Source organism: Canis lupus, chromosome 15, assembly GCF_011100685.1.
Source record: "Canis lupus familiaris isolate Mischka breed German Shepherd chromosome 15, alternate assembly UU_Cfam_GSD_1.0, whole genome shotgun sequence".
NCBI classification, from domain to species: Eukaryota; Metazoa; Chordata; class Mammalia; order Carnivora; family Canidae; genus Canis; species Canis lupus.
The window spans coordinates 18,049,302-18,077,278 of record NC_049236.1 but is presented as its reverse complement, the minus strand read 5'-3'; the positions used below and the strand labels follow the sequence as shown (position 1 = coordinate 18,077,278).

General features: G+C 44.0%; 1 protein-coding gene, 1 long non-coding RNA gene and 3 other non-coding genes across 5 annotated transcripts; 4 read left to right on the top strand and 1 right to left on the bottom strand.

The window, feature by feature from the left end:
* The first annotated feature begins 11,832 nt into the window (after window positions 1–11,832).
* LOC111098885 lies at window positions 11,833–15,823 on the top strand. The gene is made up of 3 exons (XR_005369921.1): window positions 11,833–11,924; window positions 13,931–14,213; window positions 15,105–15,823. It is a non-coding gene; the product is annotated as an uncharacterized LOC111098885 (long non-coding RNA).
* A 943-nt stretch (window positions 15,824–16,766) lies between these two features.
* On the top strand, window positions 16,767–18,100 carry OR6S1 (olfactory receptor family 6 subfamily S member 1). Its single transcript, XM_038557599.1, has one exon. It carries the CDS (start codon window positions 16,828–16,830, stop codon window positions 17,821–17,823), a length of 996 nt encoding a protein of 331 aa, XP_038413527.1. The 5' UTR covers window positions 16,767–16,827; the 3' UTR covers window positions 17,824–18,100.
* Window positions 18,101–24,162: 6,062 nt separating this feature from the next.
* Window positions 24,163–24,234, bottom strand: TRNAP-UGG. Its single transcript has one exon. It is a non-coding gene; the product is annotated as a tRNA-Pro (tRNA).
* Window positions 24,235–25,268: 1,034 nt separating this feature from the next.
* Window positions 25,269–25,341, top strand: TRNAT-UGU. The gene has a single exon. It is a non-coding gene; the product is annotated as a tRNA-Thr (tRNA).
* A 441-nt stretch (window positions 25,342–25,782) lies between these two features.
* TRNAY-GUA lies at window positions 25,783–25,873 on the top strand. The gene is given in 2 exon segments: window positions 25,783–25,819; window positions 25,838–25,873. It is a non-coding gene; the product is annotated as a tRNA-Tyr (tRNA).
* Window positions 25,874–27,977: the final 2,104 nt, after the last annotated feature.

The following is a 27,977-nucleotide window of genomic DNA, read 5'->3' as shown; positions in this document are numbered from 1 at the left end:
CCGGGTCTCCAGGATCGTGCCCTGAGCCAAAGGCAGGTGCTAACCGCTGCGCCACCCAGGGATCCCCCACAATATTAATTCTTCCAATCCATGAGCATGGAATATTTTTCCATCTCTTTGTGTCTTCCTCAATTTCTTTCAGAAGTGTTCTATGGTTTTTAGGGTATTGGTCCTTCACCTCTTTGGTTAGGGTTATTCCTAGGTATCTTATGCTTTTGGGTGCAATTGTAAATGGGACTGACTCCTTAATTTCTCTTTCTTCAGTCTCATTGTTAGTGTATAGAAATGCCATTGATTTCTGGGCATTGATTTTGTATCCTGCCACACTGCCAAATTGCTGTATGAGTTCTAGCAATCTTGGGGTGGAGGCTTTCGGGTTTTCTATGTAGAGTATCATGTCATCAGCGAAGAGGGAGAGTTTGACTTCTTCTTTGCCAATTTGAATGCCTTTAATGTCTTTTTTTGTCTGATTGCTGAAGCTGGGACTTCCAGTACCATGTTGAATAGGCAGTGGTGAGAGTGGACATCCCTGTCTTGTTCCTGATCTTAGGGGAAAGGCTCCCAGTGCTTCCCCATTGAGAATGATATTTGCTGTGGGCTTTTCGTAGATGGCTTTTAAGATGTCAAGGAAAGTTCCCTCTATCCCTACACTCTGAAGAGTTTTGATCAGGAATGGATGCTGTATTATGTCAAATGCTTTCTCTGCATCTAATGAGAGGATCATATGGTTCTTGGTTTTTCTCTTGCTGATATGATGAATCACATTGATTGTTTTACGAGTGTTGAACCAGCCTTGTGTCCCGGGGATAAATCCTACTTGGTCATGGTGAATAATTTTCTTAATGTACTGTTGGATCCTATTGGCTAGTATCTTGTTGAGAATTTTTGCATCCATGTTCATCAGGGATATTGGTCTGTAATTCTCCTTTTTGGTGGGGTCTTTGTCTGGTTTTGGAATTAAGGTGATGCTGGCCTCATAGAACGAATTTGGAAGTATTCCATCTCTTTCTATCTTTCCAAACAGCGTTAGCAGAATAGGTATGATTTCTTCTTTAAACGTTTGATAGAATTCCCCTGGGAAGACATCTGGCCCTGGACTCTTGTGTCTTGGGAGGTTTTTGATGACTGCTTCAATTTCCTCCCTGGTTATTGGCCTGTTCAGGTTTTCTATTTCTTCCTGTTCCAGTTTTGGTAGTTTGTGGCTTTCCAGGAATGTGTCCATTTCTTCTAGATTGCCTAATTTATTGGCGTATAGCTGTTCATAATATGTTTTTAAAATAGTTTGTATTTCCTTGGTGTTGGTAGTGATCTCTCCTTTCTCATTCATGATTTTATTAATTTGAGTCTTCTCTCTCTTCTTTTTAATAAGGTTGGCTAATGGTTTATCTATCTTATTAATTCTTTCAAAGAACCAACTCCTGGTTCTGTTGATCTGTTCCACAGTTCTTCTGGTCTCGATTTCGTTGACTTCTGTTCGAATTTTAATTAACTCTCTTCTTCTGCTGGGCGTAGGGTCCATCTGCTGTTTTTTCTCTAGCTCCTTTATGTGTAAGGTTAGCTTTTGTATTTGAGTTCTTTCCAGTTTTTGAATGGATGCTTGTATTGCGATGTATTTCCCCCTCAGGACTGCTTTTGCTGCATCCCAAAGATTTTGAACGGTTGTATCTTCATTCTCATTAGTTTCCATGAATCTTTTTAATTCTTCCTGAATTTCCTGGTTGACCCTTTCATCTTTTAGCAGGATGGTCCTTAACCTCCACGTGTTTGAGGTCCTTCCAAACTTCTTGTTGTGATTTAGTTCTAATTTCAAGGCATTATGGTCTGAGAATATGCAGGGGATGTTCCCAATTTTTGGTATCGGTTCAGACCCGATTTGTGACCCAGTATGTGGTCTATTCTGGAGAAAGTTCCATGTGCACTTGAGAAGTATGTGTATTCAGTTGAGTTTGGATGTAAAGTTCTGTAGATATCTGTGAAATCCATCTGGTCCAGGGTATCATTTAAAGCTCTCGTTTCTTTGGAGATGTTGTGCTTAGAAGACCTATCGAGTATAGAAAGAGCTACATTGAAGTCACCAAGTATAAGTGTATTATTATCTAACTATTTCTTCACTTTGGTATTAATTGATTTAATTATTTGGGAGCTCCCACATTCGGGGCATATATATTGAGGATTGTTAAGTCCTCTTGTTGGATAGATCCTTTAAGTATGAGATAGTGTCCCTCTTCATCTCTCACTACAGTCTTCGGGGTAAATTTTAGTTTATCTGATATGAGGATGGCTACCCCTGCTTTCTTTTGAGGACCATTTGAATGGTAAATGGTTCTCCAGCCTTTTATTTTCAGGTTGTAGGTGTCCTTCTGTCTAAAATGAGACTCTTGTAGACAGCAAATAGATGGGTCCTGCTTTTTTATCCAGTCTGAAACCCTGCGCCTTTTGATGGGGTCATTAAGTCCGTTCACGTTCAGAGTTACTATTGACAGATATGAGTTTAGTGTCATCATGATATCTATTCAGTCCTTGTTTTTTGTGGATTGTTCCACTGAACTTCTTCTTAAAGGGGAATTTTAAGAGTCCCCCTTAAAATTTCTTGCAGAGCTGGTTTGGAGGTCACATATTCTTTCAGTTCCTGCCTGTCTTGGAAGCTCTTTATCTCTCCTTCCATTCTGAATAAGAGCCTTGCTGGATAAAGTATTCTTGGTTGCATGTTCTTCTCATTTAGGACCCTGAATATATCCTGCCAGCCCTTTCTGGCCTGCCAGGTCTCTGTGGAGAGGTCTGCTGTTACCATAATACTCCTCGCCATAAAAGTCAGGGATTTCTTGTCTCTTGCTGCTTTAAGGATCTTCTCTTTATCTTTGGAATTTGCGAGCTTAACTATTAAATATTGAGGTGTTGAACGGTTTTTATTGATTTTAGGGGCGGGGGTCTCTCTATTTCCTGGATCTGAATGCCTGTTTCCCTTCCCAGATTAGGAAAGTTTTCAGCTCGGTTTTGTTCAAATACATATTCTAGCCCTCTGTCCCTTTCGGCGCCCTTGGGAACCCCAATTAAACGTAGGTTTTTCTTCCTCAGGGTGTCGTTTATTTCCCTTAATCTGTCTTCATGGTCTTTTAATTGTCTGTCTCTTTTTTCCTCAGTTTCCCTCTTTGCCATCAACTTGTCTTCTATGTCACTCACTTGTTCTTCCACCTCCTTAACCCTTGTCGTTAGGACTTCTAGTTTGGATTGCATCTCATTCCATTGATTTTTAATTTCTGCCTGATTGGATCTAAATTCTGCAGTCATGAAGTCTCTTGAGTCCTTTATGCTTTTTTCTAGAGCCACCAGTAGCTGTATAATAGTGCTTCTGAATTGGCTTTCTGACATTGAGTTGTAATCCAGATTTTGTAACTCTGTGGGAGCGAGGACTGTTTCTGATTCTTTCTTTTGAGGTGAGGTTTTCCTTCTAGTCATTTTGCTCAGTGCAGAGTGGCCAAAAACAAGTTGTATTGGGAAAAGGAGAAAGAGAGAGAGAAGGAAAGAAAAGATAAAAAGAAGGAAGAAAAAAAGGAAAAAAGAAAAGAAAAAGAGAAAGAAAAAGAAAGAAAGGTGAAAAAAAGGTGGGGGAAGCAATCAGAAATCAAAAAGAAAAAAAAAAAACACGGGGGAGTATCTTCTTATTCTGTATACTTTAAGTCCCTTGACTTCCCCTGGAACTTGTCCCTCTAGCTGGTCTTCTGGGGGAGGGGCCTGTTGTGCTGATTTTCAGGTGTTAGCACTTTGGGGAGCTGCTCAGGCCTCTGCCTGGTGCAGGGCTCAGTGGGGATTGTTTACCCCGTGAGGCCCCAGGAGGAACAACCCCAGTGGCCGGGCCAGCTCTGGAGCCCTGGATTCAGCTCCCGCAGTAACTCCGGGGCTCTCCGTCTGCAGGGCCTGGAGGCTCCGGGCGGGGCCGCTGATCTGCTCAGCTCGGGGCAGGAGCGTCCTTGCTGTCCTGGGCCCTCCCGGCCTCTGCCTGTCCGGGGGAGGCCGGATCCTGGGCTGTGTCCCGGCGCCCTGTGCTCCCGGTCTGCGCTGTTGGATTCGTGCTCCCGCCCCGCAGCCCCCTCCGCGGAGCCTCTTCCTCCGCCCAAGCCCCTCCGAGCTGCTCCAGGTCCCGCTGTGTGCGCTGCAGCCCTTTAGGGAGCTGGGCGCACTCTCCCCGGGGCACAGGTGTCTGTTAGTGTCCCAGGGATCCTGAGGGCATCCCCGCCCTCCTGGGGTCCTGCTCTAACTTCCTGTCCTGGGGACACTCGCCCCGGCCTCAGCCCGGCTCCTCGCGGGGCCCCTCCCCCTTGGATGCCTTTTGTTTCTTTATTCCTTTTTCCCCGTCTTCCTACCTTGATAGAAGCATGAACTCTTCTCACTGTAGCGTTCCAGCTGGTCTCTCTTTAAATCTCAGGCCGAATTCGTAGATTTTCAGGATGATTTGAAGGTTATCTAGGTAATTTGGTGGGGTCAGGTGATTTGGGGGCCCTACTCTTCAGCCATCTTGCCCCTCCTCAGATTTTTTTTTAATTGAATCTGTAGATTACAGTAATTCAATGGTATTCATTTAGTAATACAATTTTAAGATTACCTTCAGCCCTTGAATTATATAGGTCCACCTGTATTCAGATTGTTTTTTTAAATACAGTACAGTAGTCTAAGTGTATTTTTTCTTCCCTATGACTTTTTAAACATTTTAAGATTTTATTTTTAAGTAATCTCTATACTCAACTTGGGGATCTAACTCACAACTGTGAGATCAATAGTCACGTGCTCTACTGACTGAGCGAGCCAGGCACCCTCCTGCCCATGACTTTCTTAATAACATTTTCTTTTGCTTACTTTATTGTAAGAATACAGTATACTATATATATAACATACAAAATATGTGTTGATTGGCTAGGTTATTGCTAAGGCTTCAGGTTAACAGTAGGCTATTAGTAGTTAGCTTTAAATGGAGTCAGAAGTTTTACTCAGTTTTTGATTGTGTGGGAGTGCCAATGCCCCTAACCCCAACACTGTTCAAGAATCAACCGTATTAAGCCTTTTAATCCAGGAACATGGGATGTCTATCCTTTTAATTAGGCATTCTTTAATTTCTGTCAGCAATGTTTTGTAGTTTTTATTTTTTATTATTATTATTATTTTTTTTAATTTATGATAGGCAGACAGTGAGAGAGAGAGGCAGAGACACAGGCAGAGGGAGAAGCAGGCTCCATGCACCGGGAGCCCGATGTGGGATTCGATCCCGGGTCTCCAGGATCGCGCCCTGGGCCAAAGGCAGGCGCTAAACCGCTGCGCCACCCAGGGATCCCGTGTGTTTTGTAGTTTTTAATATACAAGTCCTACATTTCCTTGTTTGTTTGTTTGTTTTTTTGTTTGTTTTTGCTTGTTTCTAACTACTTTATTCTTTCTGATGCTATTGTAAATGGTGGAATTGTTTACTTAATTTAATTGATTTATTTTTAGTGTATAGAAATGCAAATGATTTTGTTGACCTTGATTCCTACAACATTGCTGAATTCATTTATTAGCTCTAATTTTTTTTGATGCGGATTCTTTAGGATTTTCTTTATAAAAATTATATAATCTCCTAGTAGAGTTTTAACTTCTTCCTTTCCAATTTGGAATATTCCAATATTATGCTGTTTTGTTTTGTTTTGTTTCATCTCATCCTGTCTCATTTCATTTCATAGCATTCCATTCTATTTTATTTTCCTAAATGCCCTGACTAGAATTTCCAGTACAATGTTGAATAGAAGTGTGGAAAATGGTCATCCTTGTCTTACTCCTGATTTAAGAGGGAAAGTTTCCAGTCTTACACTATTAAGATAGATATCTAATTAGTGTTTTTTTAATAGATGACTTTTGTCATATTGAAGGCATTCCCTTCTATTCCTAGTGTGTTTTATGCTTTTATCATAAGGGGAGGTTATATTAGTCCAATGCTTTTTCTTTATTAATTGAGATATTGTGTTTCCCCATTCTATTAATATGGTATATCTTACTGATTTTCATATGTTGAGCCATCTTATATTCCTTAGATACATTGTGGTTGGTCTTGGTGTATAATCCTTTTACTGTGCTGCTGGATTTGGTTTGCCAGTATTTTGTTGAGAATTTTTGCATTTATTTATTTATTACTTAATTTATTTTTAGAAAATCAGAGAAGGGCAAAGGGAGAGGGAGAGAGAGAATCTTAAGCAGGCTCCAGACCCAGTGCAGAACCAAAGCAGGACTTAATCTCATGACCCTGAGATCATGATCTGAGCCGAAAATCAAGAGTCAGATGTTTAACCCACTGAGCCACCCAGGTACCCCTGGATTTTTGCATTTATATTCTTTGGAATATTGGTTGCTACTTTCTTTTCTTGTGATATCTTTGTCTGGATTTAATATGAAAAATGATACTGACCTTTTAAAATGAATTAGGAAGTGTTCCCTCCTCCTCCATCTTTTTAGAAAAGTTTGAGAAGGATAGGTGTAGTTCTTCAAATGTGTGGTAAAGTTAACCAATGAAACTGTTTGGTCCTGGATCTTTTTTGTTAGGTTTTGATTATTGGTTCCATCTTTTTCTTTGCTATAGATCTGTTCAGGTTTTCTAGTTTTTTTTTTAAAGATTTTATTTATTCATGAGAGACACACACAGAGGCAGAGACACAGAGAGGGAGAAGCAGGCTCCCTGCAGAGAGCCTGATGCGGGACTTGTTCCAAGGACCTCGGGATCACAACTTGAGCCAACTGGGCCTCCCAGGTACCCCCAGATTTTCTATTTCTTTCTGGGAAAGTTTTTTTTTTTTAATTTTTATTTATTTATGATAGTCACAGAGAGAGAGAGAGAGAGAGACGCAGAGGGAGAAGCAGGCTCCATGCACCGGGAGCCCGATGTGGGATTCGATCCCAGATCTCCAGGATTGCGCCCTGGGCCAAAGGCAGGCGCCAAACCGCTGCGCCACCCAGGGATCCCTCTTTCTGGGAAAGTTTTGAGTAAGTTTTGATAGGTCATGTGTCTCTAGAAATTTGTCCATTTTAGGCTATCTAATCTAGATTATCTAGGTTAGTTTGTTGGCATAGGATTGTTCATTTTATTCTCTTATAATCTTTTAATTTCTATAAGATTGGTAGCACTGTGTCCACCTTAATTTCTGATTTTAGTAGTTTGAGTTTTCTTTCTTTTTTCTTTGCCAGGAAGCTAAAGATTTGCCAACTTTGTTCATCTTTTCAAAAACCAACTTTTGATTTTGTTGATTCTATTATTTTTCCGTTCTTGTTTTTATTGTCTCCACTTGTCTCCACACTAATCTTTATTATTTCCCTCTATCTGCTTACTTTGTGTTTAGTTTGCTCTATTTTTTTTATTTAATTTTTTATTTATTTATGATAGTCACAGAGAGAGAGAGAGAGAGGCAGAGACATAGGCAGAGGGAGAAGCAGGCTCCATGCAAGGAGCCCGATGTGGGATTCGATCCCGGGTCTCCAGGATCGCGCCCTGGGCCAAAGGCAGGCGCCAAACCGCTGCGCCACCCAGGGATCCCAAACCTTTTCTTCTTGAACTTTTTTCTTCTACCTAAAGGTTGAAGGTTATGTTATTAATTTAAGATCATTTTTTAAAAGATTTATTTATTTATTTATCAGAGACACACACACACACAGAGAGAGAGAGAGAGAGAGAGAGAGAGAAGCAGAGGGAGAAGCAGAGGGAGAAGCAGACTCCATGCAGGGAGCCCAATGTGGGACTCGATCCCAGGTCTCCAGGATCAGGCCCTGGGCTGAAGGCAGTGTTAAACTGCTAAGCCACCGAGGCTGCCCTGATTTAAGATCTTTTTAAGTGATACTTGGGTGGCTCAGTGGTTGAGCATCTGCCTTCAGCTCAGGGCGTGACCCTGGGGTCCTGGGATTGAGTCCCACATCAGGGTCCTCCATAGGGAACCTGCTTCTCTCTCTGCCTGTGTCTCTGCCTCTCTCTGTGTCTTTCATGAATAAATAAAATCTTTTTTAAAAAGATCTTTTTTCATGTAGGCATTTACAATTCTAAATTTCCTTCTGCGCATTGTTTTTGCTGCATCCCATGAGTTTTGGTATGTTGTGATGTTGTTTTCATTTATCTCAAAGTATTTCCTAATTTCCCTTGTGGTAGCTAATTTGGCCAAGTGGTTGCTTAAGAGTGTGTTGTTTAATTTACACATATTTGTGAATTTCTCATATTTCCTTCTGTTACTAATTTGTAGTTTTACTCATTGTAGTAAAAAACAAAGACACTCTATATGATTTAAAGACTTTGATTTATGGTGATGAGTTTTATAGACCAACGTATGGTCTATTTTAGGGAATGTTCCATGTGTACTTGTTGGGCGGAGTTTTCTATATATGTCTGCTAAGTCCAGTTGGTTTACAAGGCCGACATCTATTTCCTTGTTTATCTTTAACCTGGCGATTTATCCATTTTTGAGAGTGGGGTGTTGAAATCCTTGACTATTATTGTAGAACTGCTCAAATATTTTTTTCCATTTAAAAAATTAGTTGTTGGTTTTCTTATTAATGAGTTTTAAGAGCTCTTAAAGTAGAGTCTAGATACATGTCCTTTATTAGTATATGATTTCAATATATTTTCCTCAGCCCATGGCTTATTTATTCATTATATTAGAAGCTCCTTTTAAGAAAGAAAACTTCAAATTTTGATATAGTTCAGTTTATCATTTTTTCTTTTATGGGCTAAGCATTGATCATTTCTAAGAAATCTGAATAAATCAAAGTCACAGATTCTTCTACTCTATTTTTAGAAGTTTAAAATTTTTGAGTTTTACATTTAAGTCTGTGATCCATTTTGCTTAACTTTTGTATATGGTTTAAGGTGTAGACCAAAGTCCATTTACACACATATATATATGGATAAATATTTCTGCAACATTTGTTGAAAAGACTATACTTTTTGCACTGAATCCTTTTCTCTTATTGAAAATCAAGTGGCCCTGTATATGTGAGTCTACTTCTGCACCCTCTATTCTTTTTTTTAAGACTTATTTATTTATTCCAGAGAGAGAGAGTGAGCACACTTGCAAGTAGGAGGAAGAACAGAAGAAAAGAAAGAGGGAGAGGGAGAGAATCTCAAGCTGACTCCTGGCTGAGCACTGAGCATTACAATCCCAAGATCAAGAATTGGATGCTTAACTGACTGACCCACCTAGGTGCCCCTGTGCCCTGTATTCTTATTTAATAGATATTTATCTACCTTTATGTCACTTAACATTTCTCTCATATTTTATCCTAGTTCTATATTCTAGAAAATGGTCTTCAGCCAAATCCCTTTTATAATTGATATATGTCTACATTATGTGAATTTGGATAATTTCATTATTAGTGAAAGAAACCTTTGCTTCTTTTTTTAAAAAATTTAATTTATTTATCCATGAGAGACACAGAGAGAGAGGCAGAGACACAGGCAGAGGGAGAGGCTCCCCTCAGGGAGCCCTAATGTAGGACTGGATCCCAGGACTCCGGGATCATGATCTGAGCCAAAACCAGATGCTCAACCACTGAGCCACCCAAGAAACCCTTGCTTCTTAGAATCTAATTTTTATAACAACTTGTTCTTGAGTTATGAAAATTTAAATTACAATATTAATACAAATTTGAAAAATTAAAGATTATTTTCTTTTCTGTTTTTAAGTACCTGTTTTCCTCTAAGGTCACTTGTCCTGTTTTATCCTTCTCTTTCCATTGTGGCTATATTCAAAGCCAGGTGATATTTGGGTATCATTTAAAATGTATTGATTAAGGACTATAGATATCTCCCGTTTGTATTTAGATTTACATTGTATTTCTCTGTTCTTTTAAATTCAATTATCTGACTTTTTTTCTCCTAGAAATTTCTTTTATGTAAAGATTTGGTAATGGCCCTCTGCCTTGTTTTTCTGTGTTGTCATGTAGTTATCCTTTTAAAAAATGAAAAGGCAAGAAAAGGAGGAAGAGAAAATATAAGTTTTATTTCATTTTAAAGAATTTGTCATAGTGAAAAAGGTTTCTGTAGTCAGTGTGCTATTCTAATCCAATCTCCCCATTCTGAACTGTGTGATTCTGTGTGAATGTGTGTGTGTTTCTGCATTATTTTTGGATCAGAAAACAGGGTGTTGCTGAGAGAGGAGAGACTTGAATTCCTCTTGGAATTGGTAGTTCATTATAGTTTTACATTTTCTGGCTCTGAGTAGCCCATAAGGTATTTAAGATTCCCCAGTGGCTAGTTGGCTAATTCTACGGAATTAGAGTTGCTATCTTTAAGATGAAGTATTTCTGACATTCATTAATTTTTAACTAATTTCTTTAAAAAATAGAATTTTCTTAAAATAGGGACTTAATTGTCATATTTCTGAGGCTTTTTTATTATGAAAATTTTCTCTTTTTTATTTATTTATTTATTTATTTATTTATTTATTTATTTATGATAGTCACACAGAGAGAGAGAGAGAGAGAGGCAGAGACATAGGCAGAAGGAGAAGCAGGCTCCATGCACCGGGAGCCCGACGTGGGATTTGATCCCGGGTCTCCAGGATCACGCCCTGGGCCAAAGGCAGGCGCCAAACCGCTGCGCCACCCAGGGATCCCGAAAAATTTCAAACATACTAAAAATAGAATAATATAATGAACCACAGTGTAATTCATGCACATTGTAAACCAGTGCACAGTTCCATGAATTACCAACTCATGGCCAAGATAATTATATCTATACTCCCAATAGCTTTATTTTTTTACAAAGATTTTATTTGTTTATTCATGAGAGACACACAGACAGAGGCAGAGACATAGGCAGAAGGAGAAGCAGGCCCCTCTCGGGGAGCCCGATGCAGGACTCTATCCTGAAACCTGGGATCATGCCCTGAGCGGAAGGCAGATGCTCAACCACTGAGCCACCCAGGTGTCCCCCAATCACTTTATTTTGAAGCAAATCCCAGATATATCATTTTGTTATAACTTATTATTTTTGACACGTAACATTATATGAGTTTCAGTCAAATCAATAATGATTTGATATTAGTATGTATTTCTAAAAGATCACTACAATAAGTCTAGTTAACATGTCACCACACATATTACAAAAATTTTTTCTTGTGATGCAGACTTTCAAGAACTATTCTTTTTTTAAAAAAGATTTTATTTATTTATTTGAGAGAGAGAGAGCATGAGCAGGGGAAGGGGCAGAGGGAGAGGAACAAGCAAACTCCATGCTGAGCAAGGAGCCCAATATTAGGCTTCATGCCAGGACATTGGGATCATAACCTGAGCCAAAGGTAGATGCATAACTGACTGAGCACCCAGGCACCCTCAAGATCTATTCTTTTAGAAACTTTCAAATATGCAATACAGTGTTATTAACTATAGACACCTTGCTAACATCATATACCCATGTCTTAATTATTTTATAACTGGAAGTTTGTTATAACTTATTTTTATTTATAAAAGATAATTAAATTTTTTGATACAATTTCTACTATAGTAGGACTTCTACTGATGAGGAAAACTAATCAAGAGATATCAAACAATGATTAAAGCAGAAATATAGGGGATCCCTGGGTGGTGCAGCGGTTTGACGCCTGCCTTTGGCCCAGGGCGGGATCCTGGAGACCCGGGATCGAATCCCACGTCGGGCTCCCGGTGCATGGAGCCTGCTTCTCCCTCTGCCTGTGTCTCTGCCTCTCTCTCTCTCTCTGTGACTATCATAAATAAATTTAAAAAAATTAAAAAAAAATAAAGCAGAAATATAATTCAGGAATGTTGCAATACATTCATTTAACACGTTTGTCGAGCTAATAGTCTCCTTAGTTTAAGCATTTTCTTTCTGCCTTCTATGTACAGACAAGGAAAGTTCTCCAGGGTATCTTAAAACAAGAAACAAGGTGCAGAACAGCATAAGAAAGTCACAGGTAAATAAGCATTAAGATATTTGCTTATATACACAAACACACTGAAAGGATGCACAATAAAATAATGAAAGTAATAAGGGAAGAGATGTAAGGTGGATGGGGAGGGGCACACCAAGGACTTTTTAATCTATGCATTTTTATATTTTTTGAGTCATACGAGCATGTTTTATTCTTTAAAAATTTTCTTCTCAAATGCTGTATTTCATGCAAAAACTAAGATATTCTTATGATCAAGTCAGTTCGAAAGTATTGTTTTAAGACTCTATTTATTTATTTATTTGACAGAGAGATAGTATACAAGTAGGAGGAGCAGCAGAGGGAGAGGGAGACGCAGGTTCTCTGCTCAGCAGGGACCCCAGCTCGGGGCTCCATCCCAAGACCCCAGCCAGGATCACAACCTGAGCTGAAGGCAGACACTCAACCAACTGAGCCATCCAATTTGAAAGTATTGCAAGCTGAATACCAACACTGTTGTCAGCTGGATCAATAACTATGTAACGCTTAAAAATTACCTGACTTTGATCTCGTTTCTTTCTGCTGTACTTTTAATTGTTACAAGTCAATCAGAATTTATTTGTTTATTTATTTGAGAGAGAGAGAGAAGCGAGGAGAGGCAGTGGGAGGGAGAGAATCAATGCCCAGTGAGGAGCCTGACACGAGCCTTGATTTCACAGCCCTGAGATCATGACCTGAGCAGGAATCAAGAGTGGGACACTTAACTGACTAGCTACCCGCGTGCCCCTAAACAGAATTTTAAAACACATATAGTTTAAGTGTGCTTTACTAGCTCTCAGACTTCATGGGTCTCTCTTTTTGCTGAGACCTCTCCCTCTTATAGATAACAACAAGAGCTTCAGTTTCTAGTTTGGTTTTGTTTGGCTTAGCTCAGCCAATTCTTCTAGTGTCTGTTCCTACTCTGCCCTCAAAATGCAAAGTGATGACACTCCTTATGCCTCATCCGTGCTTCCATTCAGGTATTTTGTTTTCTCTAAAAAGGAGTAGGTACAGAAGGATGGACTTAGCCATACTAAGTCCCAGGGAGATCTATGTACTCTTCCTCCCATCGTTTAACTGGTATTCACCTCACAAAAGCAGCTGCTTCTCAAGTTGGGGGTTCAGAGGAGTTTAGTTTATATACCATTTATTAAGCACCTAATGTGTGCCAGGCACTATGCTTGGTGCTAGAAATACAGATATCAAAATACAATTCTTGCCTTAGAAGTTCAGAGCCTGGAGCGGACATGGATGGGAAAGCAGAGGTATAATACAACGGGTTAAGTATTGAGATTGAGGTCAGCCGAAGGTGCCCCAGTTCAGGTTGGAGTGTGGGCAGAGTGGTGGGATTGAGGGGGGTTGGTAGGGGAAGATTCTCAGAAAACGTGATATGCACTAGAGTATGAATAGGAGTTAGGGGCATAGAGTAGACACAGATGAAAAAATGTGAACAATGGTCCAGAATTCTAAGCAATATTTGGGTTTGTGGTACAGTGTATGCTACAACTGGAGGATAAAGTCCAAGCTGGAAGAAGCAGAAGCTAGAGGTGACTCAGGGAGCCTTTCCCTATCTTATCATACCTTGGGGGCTCCTATCACTTGCCAACCCAGAAGCCAGGTTAGGGATTCCCAGTTATCATTTTAGGTCCACAGGGAGAAGACACAATGCTTGTGTTACCTGGGGAATAAACATTTCCCTTGAGTGCCATGCCGAAGAGTGTTGGATGATGACTATGGCCCTCCGCGGTTGGTCAAACTCCATCCTTTTTCTCATTCCTACTGTACTGCCCCAGGACTTTTGGGGCTGCTGGGCTTGGGGTGGGGGGTTAGCAGATGGAGGCAAAAACATTCCCAGGCATCCTTGTTGAATGAAGGGTCAGCCTCTTTCAGATTTATCAGAGATGGAGTCTGGGAAATTTCCATTGAATTGCAAATCTCCCTTGAGTCTTTCAGGAATTATTTTCTCTTTCTCTCTCATGATTTTACCTCAGTGTTGTGTCTCTCTTCTCTAGCAGGCACTGCCGCCAGCCAGGCTCCTGATGTCTAGATTAATCAATCCGCATTTGGGGGAATCTCCATTGGAAACTGAAGTTATGCATGAAGGATCCTACCCAACGATGGAGGGATTGGTTAGAAACCAATAACTTCTTCAGCCTCTTCCTTCTCTGCACTTGGGCTAATGCTTGGATTTAGGGAGGAAAACTGACAGTTTGTAGGTACACTCATCAGCAAAGCCGTGAAGACCTGGCTTTAAATGGAACATTTCTCAGCTATTAGAGGTGAAAGCAACTATAGGTAAGTGCAGTAAGTCCTTTCATAGATAAATGGTTTAACCTCTCCATATTCACCCTTTGCACTCCAACCCCATGTTATTCTCAGGCCATTGTCCTTCGCTTGGAGTGTCCCTAGTCAAGCCTAAGGCCGTGATCACATTGCACAAGATGCTCTTTCTACAGGAAGGGAAAGGTGGGCGCGATGGCTGAGCTTCACGCGGCCCTAAGAGGAGCAGTGGGATGCAGTCACCTCAGGATCAGAAAGCCCCTTTGTTCACAAGGTAGAGGAACAATTCTACCCATGAGAAAAGCACAAGAGAAGAAGCAGATTACCCAATTGCTGCCTGCTTTCCCAAGTGCTTTGCCACCCTTAGGAACTCCAGGCTCTTGTTAGCCTCACACTACAGGGCATGAAAAGGACCAGGGTGGAGCAGACCGTTGAGTCATAAAAAGGGAAAGAGAATTCTTAGAAGGTGATCCCCACCCTCGTGGAACAACAAGGACATTCAAGGGTAGGTAGGAGGGATTCCTTCCATATTTGAGGTTGGGATTCATCTTCTCACTTAAGATATAGCTAGGCTCAGTTCAGTGGAAATACTTTCACAGAGAGCCAGAAGAGCCCCCTTCAAGGTGACTAGTTCTATCTCACTCCACTCCACACCTTGTATTTCATGCTTCAGCCCAAATGTACTGTGTTACATGCTACTCTTTTCCATCACAAAACCTCTTTTCTCTCCTATGGAATCCATACCCATTTTTTTTTAGCATCTATTTTAGGCCTCACCCTTCTCCAGAATGCCCCTCATCTCTCTAAATCTCAGTTTGGCTCTTTTCCCACAGCCTCCTTAGGCCCTATTCTTACCTGTGACATTCCATCTGTGACCCATATTACCTTCTCTGTCCTTCTCATTAGACAGTGAGCTACATGAGGTAGTGACAACGTCTCCTCTATTTCTGAATCGCCGAGTATACCTGGCGCCCAATACATTACCAATACAGAAGAATTGGATGATTTTATTGACAGTAAGGTAATTTCTATAGGAGCTGGAGGGAGACGAGCCTCTGAATGGAATCCCTAGGGAGAAAGACCACGGAATTGCTTTATCCTAGACAAAGGTCCAAAAATGTCTCCTACAGACATTGTAAGTAAAGAGGTTACTGTTTGCTGGGAACAAAGACTGTCAGAGTGTGCGAGAGAACACAAGGCTGAGAACTGGAGCCTAGTTCTCATGCTCTAATCTCATGCTTTGCATGGCTAAAGGTGATCGTATTCTAGTAACTGAGGCATTTTTAAAACCAGGTTTCAGACTATCATTGATTTGATTCTTATAACTGGTGGTGATCTTCAAAACTGGAAGGATTTGAATCAAATGGGAAGGACTTCATTTCTGATTTCATGAGTCATTACCTGGAATTCCTAATTCTGTCTTTGGCAAGTCACCTAATGGAACCCAAGTTTGTGAAAGGGCTTTGGATCGATGTTATGGACTGAAAGAGCATAAGAGACTCATCCTAGGCGTGCCTGCGTGACTCAGTGGGTTAAAGATCTGACTCTTGATTCCGGCTCAGATCATGATCACAGGTCATGATCTCAGGGTCCTGAGATAGATCCCCAAGTCTGGCTCTGCGCTCAGCAGGGAGTCTGCTTCTCTCCCTCACCTTCTGCCCCTCCCCCTGCCCAGAAGTGTGCACACTCTCTGTCTCTATATAAATAAATCTTAAAAAAAAAAAAGAAAAGAAACTCATCCTAATATTCCCCTGATTACTTAGATTAAAGTTGACACTAAATAAATAAATGTGGATCCCTGACTGAGTGATTCAGTGTAGTTTAGCCCTGTTCTACCTTTTGAATATGCCATAACTTGCTTTAGATAGGCAAGCATTTTATGACAAGCTGAGTTCAGTTAGTCTCTTAGGTTGCTGGGGGAAATTCTCCATGAAAAAGGTAATTTTATAAAATAGACGTACTAATGACCTAGATTCCTATGACTCAATCCACAGCTGAGCAGGTGAAGGACAAATGAGCTGGATGCATTGATCATCTTCCAAGGAAATGGCAAGCCAAGTCTAGAGTCTGGTGCCCAAACTTACAGGGCTTTCTCTCCACAGCATTTGTCACCTAAGTGCTAGAAACTCTTGAATGCTTTACACTCTTATTTCACTTGCTTCTCATGGCATTTCACAACTGAGGAGCACAGGAGTGGTTCTTAAATAATTTTCCCAAGGCTACTTGGCTAGAAAATAGAGATGCTGGAATTCAAAGCTATGCAGTCTGGCTCAAGTCCTGATCCTGGTGGAATGGGAATCATATTCTTCACGAAATTATTTTTTTGATCTTTTTGTCCAGCTCAGATGGTCAATGATATCATTATTATAAATGTGAGTCATTGCCATTTAAGATCTGAGGATGGAGGCTCCTGGCCTTTCCATACCTAAGTGTTAGATACCCTTGCTGGAAAATCTTCTGCAGCTTTAGAAGTAATTAGGTGTAGGCCTCAGGTTCTTCAGATCTCTACAGCGACTGGAGAAGCGGGGATACGTGTGCCGTATCACAATAAAATAAGTTTCAGCATTGTTCTGGAGAAGATGCATCCCCCCCAGCACATGTTGGTGCTGTCGCGCAGGTGAGAAAGAGAATGGCTCCTGGCGAGAACCAGAGCAGCGGTGTGACCGAGTTCATCTTGGCAGGCTTCCCAAATCTCAACAACACAAAAGCAGAAGTGTTCTCTGTCTTCCTTCTTGTCTACCTGCTGACTCTAACAGGCAACGTGCTGATTGTTGGGGTGGTGGGAGCGGATGCTCGCCTGCAGACCCCCATGTACTTCTTCCTGGGCAACCTGTCCTGCCTCGAGATCTTGCTCACTTCCGTCATCATTCCCAAGATGCTGAGCAATTTCCTTTCCAGGCAACACACCATCTCCTTTGCTGCATGCATTACTCAATTCTATTTCTACTTCTTTCTTGGGGCCTCTGAGTTCCTGCTGTTGGCCGTCATGTCTGTGGATCGCTACCTGGCCATCTGTCACCCTCTGCACTATCCCTTGCTCATGAATGGTGCTGTGTGCTCTCGGGTGGCCTTGGCCTGCTGGATGGGGGGACTTGTCCCTGTGCTTGGCCCCACGGTGGCTGTGGCCTTACTTCCCTTCTGTGAACAGCACACTGTGGTGCAGCATTTCTTCTGTGACAGTGGCCCTCTGCTCCGCCTGGCATGCACCAACACCAAGAAGCTGGAGGAAACAGACTTCGTGCTGGCCTCTCTGGTCATCATATCCTCGCTGATGATTACTGCTGTGTCCTATGGCCACATAGCTCTGGCTGTCCTGCGCATTCCCTCTGTTTCCGGCCGTCAGAAGGCCTTCTCTACCTGTACCTCTCACTTGATGGTGGTGACCCTCTTCTATGGAAGTGCCATTTTTCTCTATGTGCGACCATCACAGAGTGGCTCTGTGAATACCAACTGGGCAGTGACAGTGGTAACAACGTTTGTGACACCGCTGCTGAATCCATTCATCTATGCCTTACGCAATGAGCGAGTCAAGGAAGCTTTGAAGGATATGTTCAGGAAGATGGGAGTAGGCTTTTGGGGGAATCTTCTACTCACTAAGAATTTCAGTAAGAAGACAGTGAAGTGAAAGTGAAGGGAGTGTAATAACCAGTTGTGAGTCCAAGTCTTCTCTGTTTTCACTCTCTTTCCTATGGTTGTCATGGACATCACCAAATGACCAAATTCTGGAACCATGAAAGAACCCCAAAGTCATCAAGCCTGCCCTTCTTTTTCAAGCAAAATTCCTTGATTCTATCTTATAAATAAATCCATTTATTATTGATATACATAATCAATTACATCATAAAACCCTCCAACCTGTGAGATCTTAACCTAAGGGTCCATGGTTACCAGGGAATCTAAGGATGGGCTTCAGAAAATCTGTTGCTGGGGATCCCTGGGTGGCTCAGCGATTTAGCACCTGCCTTTGGCCCAGGATGTGGTACTGGAGTCCCAGGATCGAGTCCCAGGATCGAGTCCCAGGATCGACTCCCAGGATCGACTCCCAGGATCGACTCCCAGGATCGACTCCCAGGATCGACTCCCAGGATTGAGTCCCATGTCGGGCTCCCCGTAGGGAGCCTGCTTCTTCCTCTGTCTGTGTCTCTGCCTCTCTCTGTGTCTCTCATGAATAAATAAATAAAATCTTTAAAAAAAAAATCTGTTGCCTAACTAGAATTTAAATAAATTAGAAGAAAAAAAAAAGAAAATTTATAAGCCCCACTAGTATGCAAATTTTATGTGTTTGACTTAAATGCATTTGTCTGGGAAGAGGATCCACAGTTTTAATCCAATTCTTAGAGAGATCTATTTGTGACCTTTGCCAAAAGTTAAAAACCGATTAAAGTTCTCATTAGAGTCTTTCAGTTGTTTATGGAAATCAATAATCTTAAGAAAATTGTCCTTATAATCTTAAAAATAAATAAAAATAAAAGAGATAGATTGTGTATTTTTGCATACACTTCACAAAACATTGTATGCAAACATTGCATTTACTGTCAGGTGGAAATGAGGTAAAGCAAATTGAGTAAGTGACTTACTCACGTCTCCACAGTAACCCCAGGTGTCTTTGCAAAAGCAGACCCAAGAGAAAGTTCATGAATAGTAGCATTTAATGTGATTTTCTAATTTGCACTGTATTACAAAGATGAACTAAAGACACCAGTCATTTTTCACTGGGTTGTGTCCCTTTCATTTGCCCACTTTTTACAGTCTCATATCTGTTGTGTTCAATTTCATTTTGTTTTTAGTAAAATTGGACTGGGACTAGAACCTTTAATATCAAAGAATTCTGAATGCCAACTCTTGTTGTACCTACCAGGAACCAGACTTTGTGGTACATTTTATGTTCCTCACCAGATATTTGAAAGGAAGTGAGGATTTCTTTTATATACACAAATATGGACAGCACATCAACCTCAACATAGGGTTGCAAAATTGGCAAGCCGAGCGATTAGCATGCAAAGAGACAGCCATAAAGCTTCAGTGGGCACTGGAAATAGTAATGCTTTCATCTAATTCTATTAATAATACACACAAACACACACTAAATATTTCAATCCCCAAAGTATTTCTGAATGGAAACTAAAGGAATGAAAGGAATGACCAGCGGTTTGAAAGGGAAAAAGAAGTCTTTTGGAGTGATCTAGATGTGCTGCCCCGAGAGCAGATGAACTATGATTGCCTTACAAACTCCCTACTTTCACAGAACCTAAAAATCTGAAGCCAATCCCAGATGCTGGCCTAGGAGAGGAATTCCTATAACAATTTATAATAACCCCTAAGTTTTAACAATAAAGCACATTAAACCATCTATTCCATAAGGAATTTTTTCTTCATCTTAATGTCAGAAGCACTTCACACAACCGATCTTAGACTCTTACTTAAAATAGTTTTGTTCTTTGGTTCCTCTGGGACTGCACTTGCCTGGTTTTCTCTCCACATTTCCAGCTACTTTATTTTGTTTTGCTGGTGCACCCTCTTCAATAAAGCTGTTAAATATTAGCTAATTGTAAAGCTATTCCTAGAACTCACAAATTAAGAGGAAGCTGAAAATAAGAATGTATTTCTAACACTTATAACAGAGCCCGGTCCACAGACTGTGCCCAGGAATTATTTGTTGAATGAATTACAGACTCATGAGCAGACGATAGCCACTGCCCTGAGACAGATGCTAAACTCAAGCAGCCAGCAGCTGGAGTGTTAGTCCTCATTCCCACGATAGGCCTACTCTAGGGACTATGTGAAACTGAACCTCTCACATACAGCTTGAGCGCTTAATTTGCAGTGAAACAGTGAAAAACAATGTCCCTTGCAGCAATCAACGAATTTGTCTGCTTCTAGGAAAGAGTCATCTTTGAGAATTCTAAACTGAAGCTCTGCCATCATACTAAAAATTTGTGCCATCTGGGGTTACCAGAGAGGAGGTGATGGGTATAGGTGAAATAGGTGATGGGGATTAAGGAGGGCACCTTGATGAGCACCGGGTGATGTACAGAATTGTTGAATCGCCATATTGTACACATGAAACTGATATAATACAACTATATTAAGATTAAAAAAGAAACAATAAAAAACAAATATTATGAAAAAACATTAAAACTTTTATGTCACCTGGGAAACTGCAAGGTAATACATTAATATAAGCATTATTCTCTTAATATTCTCAGGGCAGAATGAATATAACTTCTCTCAAGAGAGTCACAAGAAATAGTACAAGACTCCCTTAGATAAAGCTATCTTGAACACAAGTGCACAATTCCAAAATAAAAGCACATCCAGGGAATTTCATAAAAATTTAAGATTTTTGTGCTTCAAAGACCATGGAAAAGATGTTGTCACAGAATGGCAGGAGGTATTTGCAAATTATATATCTGAAAAAAGACTTCTATCTAGAATATATAAAGACATCTATTATCAAAAACACAAAGAACAATTAAAAATGGGCAAAGGGTCTGAAGAGGCATACAAAATTACACAAAGTCAGTAAACACATGAGACTCGACATCATTAGTCATCAGAGAAATCAAATGAAACCACATACTCGCTAAGATGGCTATAACAGGAATGACATTAATAAGTATTGATGAAAATGTGAAGAAATGGAACACTTATACACCCCTGGTGTATAAGCCAGAAGACAAGCTGGGGGTTCCTCAAAAGCTTAAACACAGTATTACACATAACTCATCAATTCAACTTCTAGTTATAGATCCAAGAGAAACGAAACCATTTGTGTCCACACAAAAACTTGTATACATATTCATGCAGCATTAGAAGGCCAAAAAGTAGAAACAACTCAAGTGCCATCAACTGATGAATGGACAAATATCCATACAACAGAATATTACTTGACAAAAAGGAATGAAGTGCTGATGAATGCTACAACATGGATGAACCTTAAAAACATAATACTAAGTGAAAAAAGCCAGTCACAAAAGATGATGTATAGTATGATCCCACATACACGAAATATCCAGAATAGGAAAATCTATATACAGAGAAAGTAGATTAGTAATTGCCCAGGGCTGCAGGAGAGGAATGGGAGGAAATGAGGAGTGACTTTTATTGGGGTACAAGAACTATTTTTGGAGTGATAAAAATGCTGTAAAATTGATTGTGGTGGTGGTTCAACTGCAAATATTCTTAAAAAAAAAAAAAAAATTTTACCTGGGAGCATCTGGGTGGCTCAGTGGTTGAGCATCTGCCTTTGGCCCAGGTGGTGATCCTCGGGGTCCTGGGATCAAGTCTTGCTTTGGGCTCTCTGCAGGGAGAGAGGGAGCCTGCAGGGAGCCTGCTTCTCCCTCTGCAGGGAGCCTGCTTCTCCCTCTGTCTATGTTTCTGCCTCTCTGTGTGTGTCTTTCATGAATAAATAAATAAAATCTTCAAAAAAACCCACCACTTGCCTGTACATTGTAAGTGGGTGAATTGTATCAATAATTCCTATACTGCATGTTAGTCTTCATCCACTTATACTGGTTCCACTATGAATCCTAAATGATATACTTTCTCTGGCAACTGGCACCATTTTCTCTGTTTCCCCATTATTTTGAAAAAGTGCCTTGAAGACAGAGACTGGGTCCTACCTGAGTTTATCTTCTTGCTGATAAGAAGAGTACTTGGTAATTCAGAACACAGCAAAATCTCATCACATTGTTTTTTGAAGGGACAAGTGACATAAAGGCTGAATAAATATCAAATAGCCATGTTCACTGGTGATTTGCAGGGGACTCTTTTGCAGGATTCAAGGCAGGGGGTGTCATGTTGATAACAGAGTAGAGTACTAGAGGCCCACATCAGCTCACACAATCAACATTACTTAAAAAGCTGTTATACTACAAAAAAAAAAAAATAAGCAACCAGGACTCTTTTTTAAAAAAATATTTCATTTATTTATGAGAGACACAGGCAGAGGGAGAAGCAAGCTCCCTGCAGGGGAGCCTGATGTGGGACTGGATCCCGGGTCTCCAGGCCCACGCCCTGAGCCAAAGGCAGATGCCCAACCACTAAGCCACCCAGGCATCTCACGACTAGGACTGTTAAGGGTCAACAGATAGACAATAAAAAGCCGGCTTAGACCCTTAAGAACTTCAGATAATATAACTATTATTTGGGTTCTGAAACCTACATCTGTCTCCCACCCAAGATCATCTTAAATCTCTTTCTGCTTTTCAGAACCGACTTCCCTTCTTTCACCTCCCTCCTCAGGCTGCGAGCTAGTCTCCTCTAATCTGCGCCTCCAGGCCTTTGTTCAGGTTCCTCCTGTCTTGCTTGGAAGCCCAGCCGGGATTCCTGTCCTCGCCGTGGTAATAGGAGGAGCAATGGTGCCCCCTTCACCTGCTCTAAAAACCCCTAAGAGTCCCTGACAACCCTAGGAACCTTTGCCCAGGGTTGAGAGCAGGGAAAGAAAGGACCCACTAAACAATCGTGAACTACTCCCCAAGGCCTTTGGGCCACGCGTGCGAAAGCTCTTGGTCTTGTCTTCCCAGCCAAGCCCCTGCAAGGAACTCTTAGTCCTCATGCTCACACTTTCCCTCCTTCTTCAACCCACCCAGCTCCCCGTCTGTCTCCCCCACCTTTCTGCTGTAAATGCTGGTAAAGCGGTGCACAGCCGCAGGGGGAGCCAAGTGGCTGTGGGAGTGAGGGCCTGCCGGGGCTTCCTCCAGGTCCCCCCCCTCACTGGATGCCAGTCTCAGCTTTTTACCCGGGTCATCACCAGGGCCTGTCCTTAAATGCTTTGCATTTGCTCTTCCCTGTGCATTCTCATCCAAACCAATGTTGACCAACGCCTTGTGGCTTTGTTTTATTTTTATTTATTTATTTATTTTTTAAACTGCAGTCGACGCACAATGTGCCATTAGTTTCAGGTGTACAACTGGCGGTTCAGGAACTCCACACCTTATGTTCACCGCAGGTGTAGCTACCACCTGCCACCAAATTTACAATTACTAGGTTTTCAATTCTTAAAATTCCTTTCTTCCATTTCAATCTTTCTGCTTAACCCCAGGACTTTGCACCCAGCTTCCTACGGTGCACCTCCCAGTGCAGGCTAGGTCCCCCGCGTTTCTGAGGACATCGAACTGCAAGTCAGGGCCGACTGCACTCTCTTTCCCCAACCTCCCACCACGGATCACAAGACTCTTTATTCTTGCCTGGCCTCATGCCCCTCCAAGAAGGGGACCTCGGGGCGGACAAATATGCCCGAGTGTGTTGGAAATCCAGTCCAGGGCTCCCCTGGGCCAGCGGCTTTGGAAGGGGAGCGAGCGCCAAGGCCGGCGGTTGGTCCCAGCGGCTCCAGGTTTGGACCCCTCTCCAGAGCGCAGTGGCCGGGCCGCAGGTTTGGGGCGCCCCCTCTGCAGCTCGCGGGGCTCCAGGTGAGCGAGCCCAGAGCCTGGAGGGTCCGCTGCATCCTCGCTGAAGGGCCAAGACGACTCTCCCCGCGTTGTACCGGGTCTGGGGAAAGCTGCACTGAAGGCCCTTCGGCTGGGACGGGTGTCTGTGCCCTTTGAGTCCCAGGGTCCCCAGGCCGCCACCTGCGACTGCAGGGCGGGGGGTGGGGGAGTGTCCGGGAGCAAGGCCTGGGGCTCTGGCGCGGGCTGGAGCTGGCCCCAGCGGAGGACAAGGGCCCGGCCCTGCGACCCTGGCGCGCCTCCGGGCGTCGCTGTGGCCCGTGGGACGCGCCCTGGCGAGGGGGGCACTCGTCCCCCCCATCCTCCCCGCGAAGGGCCTGCTAAGAACAGCCCGAGCGGCCGAAGCAAGCTGGTCCTGACCGAGGAGCCTGCGGGAGCCGAAGGGGGCGGCCCGGCCTCACCACGCCCCCCGCTCGCGGCTGCGTCCTCCTAGTCCTTGGGTCGCTCAAGGGCTTGGGCGGTGCCGCCGTCCTTTGGCTCCAAGGGGGGAGGGGAGAAAAAAACCGAAACCGCAGCTGGGGCTCGTCCGGGATTTGAACCCGGGACCTCTCGCACCCAAAGCGAGAATCATACCACTAGACCAACGAGCCAGCCCTGCAGGTGGGTGTCCCTCGCCCGTGATGCTCAGATGCTCAGCCTTCCAGGAGCCGCGGCCGCTCCGGGGCGAGCCCAGCCGTCGCCTGCAGACCCCGCGGCCTCCTGCGCGCGCCGGCGTCGGAAGCACACGGAGTCCGGCCCCGCGGCGGGCGGGGGGGCGCTCACGGGCTCAGCGCGCGGCAGCGCACGCCCCACGGAGGCCACGGCCGGTCACGGCCCGTCTCAGCCCCGGTCACGCCCCGGTCACGCCCCGTCTTGCCTCGGCTCGTCCCGGTCACGCCCCGGTCACGCCCCGTCTCGCCCGGTCACGGCCAGTCACGCCCCGATCACGGTCGGTCGGCCCCGGTCTCGCCCTGTCTCGCCCTGTCTCGCCCCGGTCACGCCCCTTCTCGCCCCCTCTCGCCCCGTCTCGTCCCCCCCCCCGCCCCCCTCTCGCCCCGTCTCGCCCCCGTCTCAGCCCCGGTCACGCCCCGTCTCGCCCCGGTCCCGTCCCGCCCCGCCCCGCCCCGCCCCCTCTCGCCCAGCCTCGCCCTGTCGCGGCCCGGCCCGCGCTCCGCCGTCTCCCTCCTCCCCTGGGCCGCGAGCTCTGGGCGCGGGCGTCGGGCGGCCCGGCGGGGCCGACAGCCGTGGGGCTGCGCTGTGCTCCCGCCGCGCCCGCCGGACACCCCGGACCCGAGGCGACCCCGCCGCCGTCCAGGAGGCTCAGGCGGGCGGGGAGGTGGCCGCGCGTGCCTCCCGTGCCCCCCCGTGCCCTCCGTGCCCCCCCGTGCCCCCCGGGCCCCCCCATGCCCTCCGTGCCCCCCCGGGCCCCCCGTGCCCTCCGGGCCCCGTGAAGCCCCCGGCCGCTCCCCGCGGTCGCCGGGCTCCCCCCGTGCGGGCCGTGCGGGTGGACACGCCCCTGCCGGAAGGTGCTTCCTTCCCAACCACCTCCCGCCCCTTCGTGGTCTAAGGCTCCTCTAGATGCTGAAGCCGCGGGGCCGCAGGCTTTAAAACAAGGGATTGAACGGCAAAAATCCGCTTGTGGGTCGGCTCTATAGCTCAGGGGTTAGAGCACTGGTCTTGTAAACCAGGGGTCGCGAGTTCAAATCTCGCTGGAGCCTGAGGTGGGATGCTTGTTTTCCTGCCACGTTAGTCTCTGTTTTTGCACACCTGGCGTTTGCAGAGGAGGGCAGCTAAGGCCCACTGATCGCCTTGCCCCCGGCGGCGTGGGGTCCCTGAACCTGCCAGCTGCGGCCAGCCGGCCCGGGGGTTCTGCTGCGCCCCTGGAGCGGGTTTTGGGGTGAATCTAGGCCGAGTGGGGCAGAAGCCAGGCCCATGCGGCCCGATCCGGCTTCCGCTCCGCCTGCATGCTCACTTTCTCCGACTCCCAGCCCGCGTCCCGGCCCCCGGCTGCTCCTGGGATTCGCTTTGTTATCGACCAGACTGTCTGGGGACTCGGGGAGCTTCCGTCCTGGTCGGAGCCCCGAACACGAGGAGGCCGGACCCTCCCTGGCTGTTACCGCGTCCACAAAGGCCTGTCCCCGGGGACGCTGGCGTCGCGCCCTTCGATAGCTCAGCTGGTAGAGCGGAGGACTGTAGAGGCAGGCGGCTGCTGTCATCCTTAGGTCGCTGGTTCGATTCCGGCTCGAAGGAGCTGCCTTGTGTTTTGTCCCAGTCCCGATAGTTTTCTCCTCCCCACTAACTAGTCCCCTACCCGACTTCCAGAAATCTTTCTTCTCCCACCCGGATGACCTGGATTCTATTTTCAGGCAACCAGAGAGCAGCTTTCCCCCCACCAAGAAACTAAATTTCACTTACCTTCTTTGTGATAACGCGGTAGACGTGGTTCAGTTTACTCAGAAATGTGACCTAATGGGCTTTCCTATTAGATTTGAATCTGTTACCTCCTCCTCTTTGGGTCCAGTTTACGTGGATTAAACATTGCCGTAACATCCCTCAACCCCTCAACACGAGATACCTGCACTTTTTCATAAGCCCGAATACCGTATATTAGAAAAATCAGGGCTTAAGGAGAAATACGTTCGAAAAGCTGACCTTGGCAAGGATAAATACACAACAGAGGATGAGCAATGCGAAAAGGCTAAATATGCACATGGAGCTGCTCCTTCATTAATAAGAGAGAAATACTAATTTAAACAAGAGTATATTGCTTCATCACCAAATTAGAAAACGTTGATTAATATTTAATACTGACCAGGATGTCGTGAGAAGGACATTCTTGTTGAATGTCACTATTTTCTGGAGGGCCCTGGGCATGATAAATTGGAAACCTTAAAAAGAAGATAGTCTTGGATCAAGTATGCTATTCTACTGCTATAAATTTATCATTTACACATGAAAAAAGGAAATATGGCAAAATGTAGTTATTTTTGGATGTTTGTATTCATATTTTTATGTATTTTTTCCAAATATATCATGTGTATACATTAATAAAAAAGGGTTTTAACCTTACAAAATGAAGTCTAAACGTATTCTGTGAAAAGTATGTCCACACAAAAACCACAATAAACTGTGTACATTGATGCAAATGGAATATTTATTCAGCATTAAGATGAAATGAGACATCAAGCAATGAAATGATATGGAGAGACTTTTAATGTGTATTACGAAGTGAAGAAAGCCCGCCTGAGAAGGCTACATGCTGTACGATTCCAACTCTATGATATTCTGGAAAACGCAAAATGATGGAGACAGTAAAATGATCAGTGGTTGCGAGTGGTTAAAGGGAGGGAGAGATGCACTGGCAAAACTCAATTTGTAGAGCAGTGAGACTATTGTGTATGGCTCTAGAGTGTAGTGGTGGATATCGAAGTCATTATACAGTTGTGCATTATACCGTGCACATAACTTATACGTGTTATACATAAAGTGCATAATACAAAGAGTAAGCCCTAATGTTAGTTATGGACTTGAGTTGACAATGATGTACAAACGTATCTCACTAGCACAGGATGTTGATGACAAGGAGGCTTGTGGTGGGAAAGACGCACATAGATAGGAATCTGTGTTTCCTTATCCAGTTTTGCTGGAAACCTGGAACTGCTAGTCTTGGGTCAGGCTGCTGTAACAAAAATACCATTGTGGCGTAAGCCAATAATGTGTTGCTCACGGCTCTGGAGACTGGGAAGTGGAAGGTCCAGGTGCCAACAGCTTTGGTGTTGGACAAGCCCTTCTTACTGGCTTGTAGACAGCTGCCTTGTCTCTGTATCCAGTGCACATGGCTAAGAGAGAAATCTCTCAATTTCTGAAAAAAAAAAAAAAAAAAAAAACATGGTCCCTTTTGTGCCATAGGTGCCAGAGATATTTCTTGGTGAGAGGTGGGTGAAAAGGAAAGGAATGCCAAAGAGAAGTCATCAAAGTGAAATGAACCGGGCCTGGGAGAAGGTAGAAGAGGATTTTGAATGAGGAGGGGGCGAGTCATAAAAAGGAAGACACAAAGGGAGGCATGAAAAACGCCCAAGAGTTTTAGGTTCTTGCAGAGTCCTGGTTCCCTCCTCCATTTATTTCATTCACTCCTCATGACACTGTTGGGAATCCTCTACCTTCAGGGGAGCTGCCTGCTGGAGTGCAGGTGTGCGAATGTAGGTAAGAGGGCCCTAAGTGGCTGAAAAGTGCAATGGAACAGGCCCTCTCAGAGGAACCACCAAGAGTCCTGGAGTGTATGGTCTGCTCTCTCCCACACTCAATCAGGCCCTGCGTGGGAATTATAGTTGAGTGGGGTAGACACTGAGAAGGC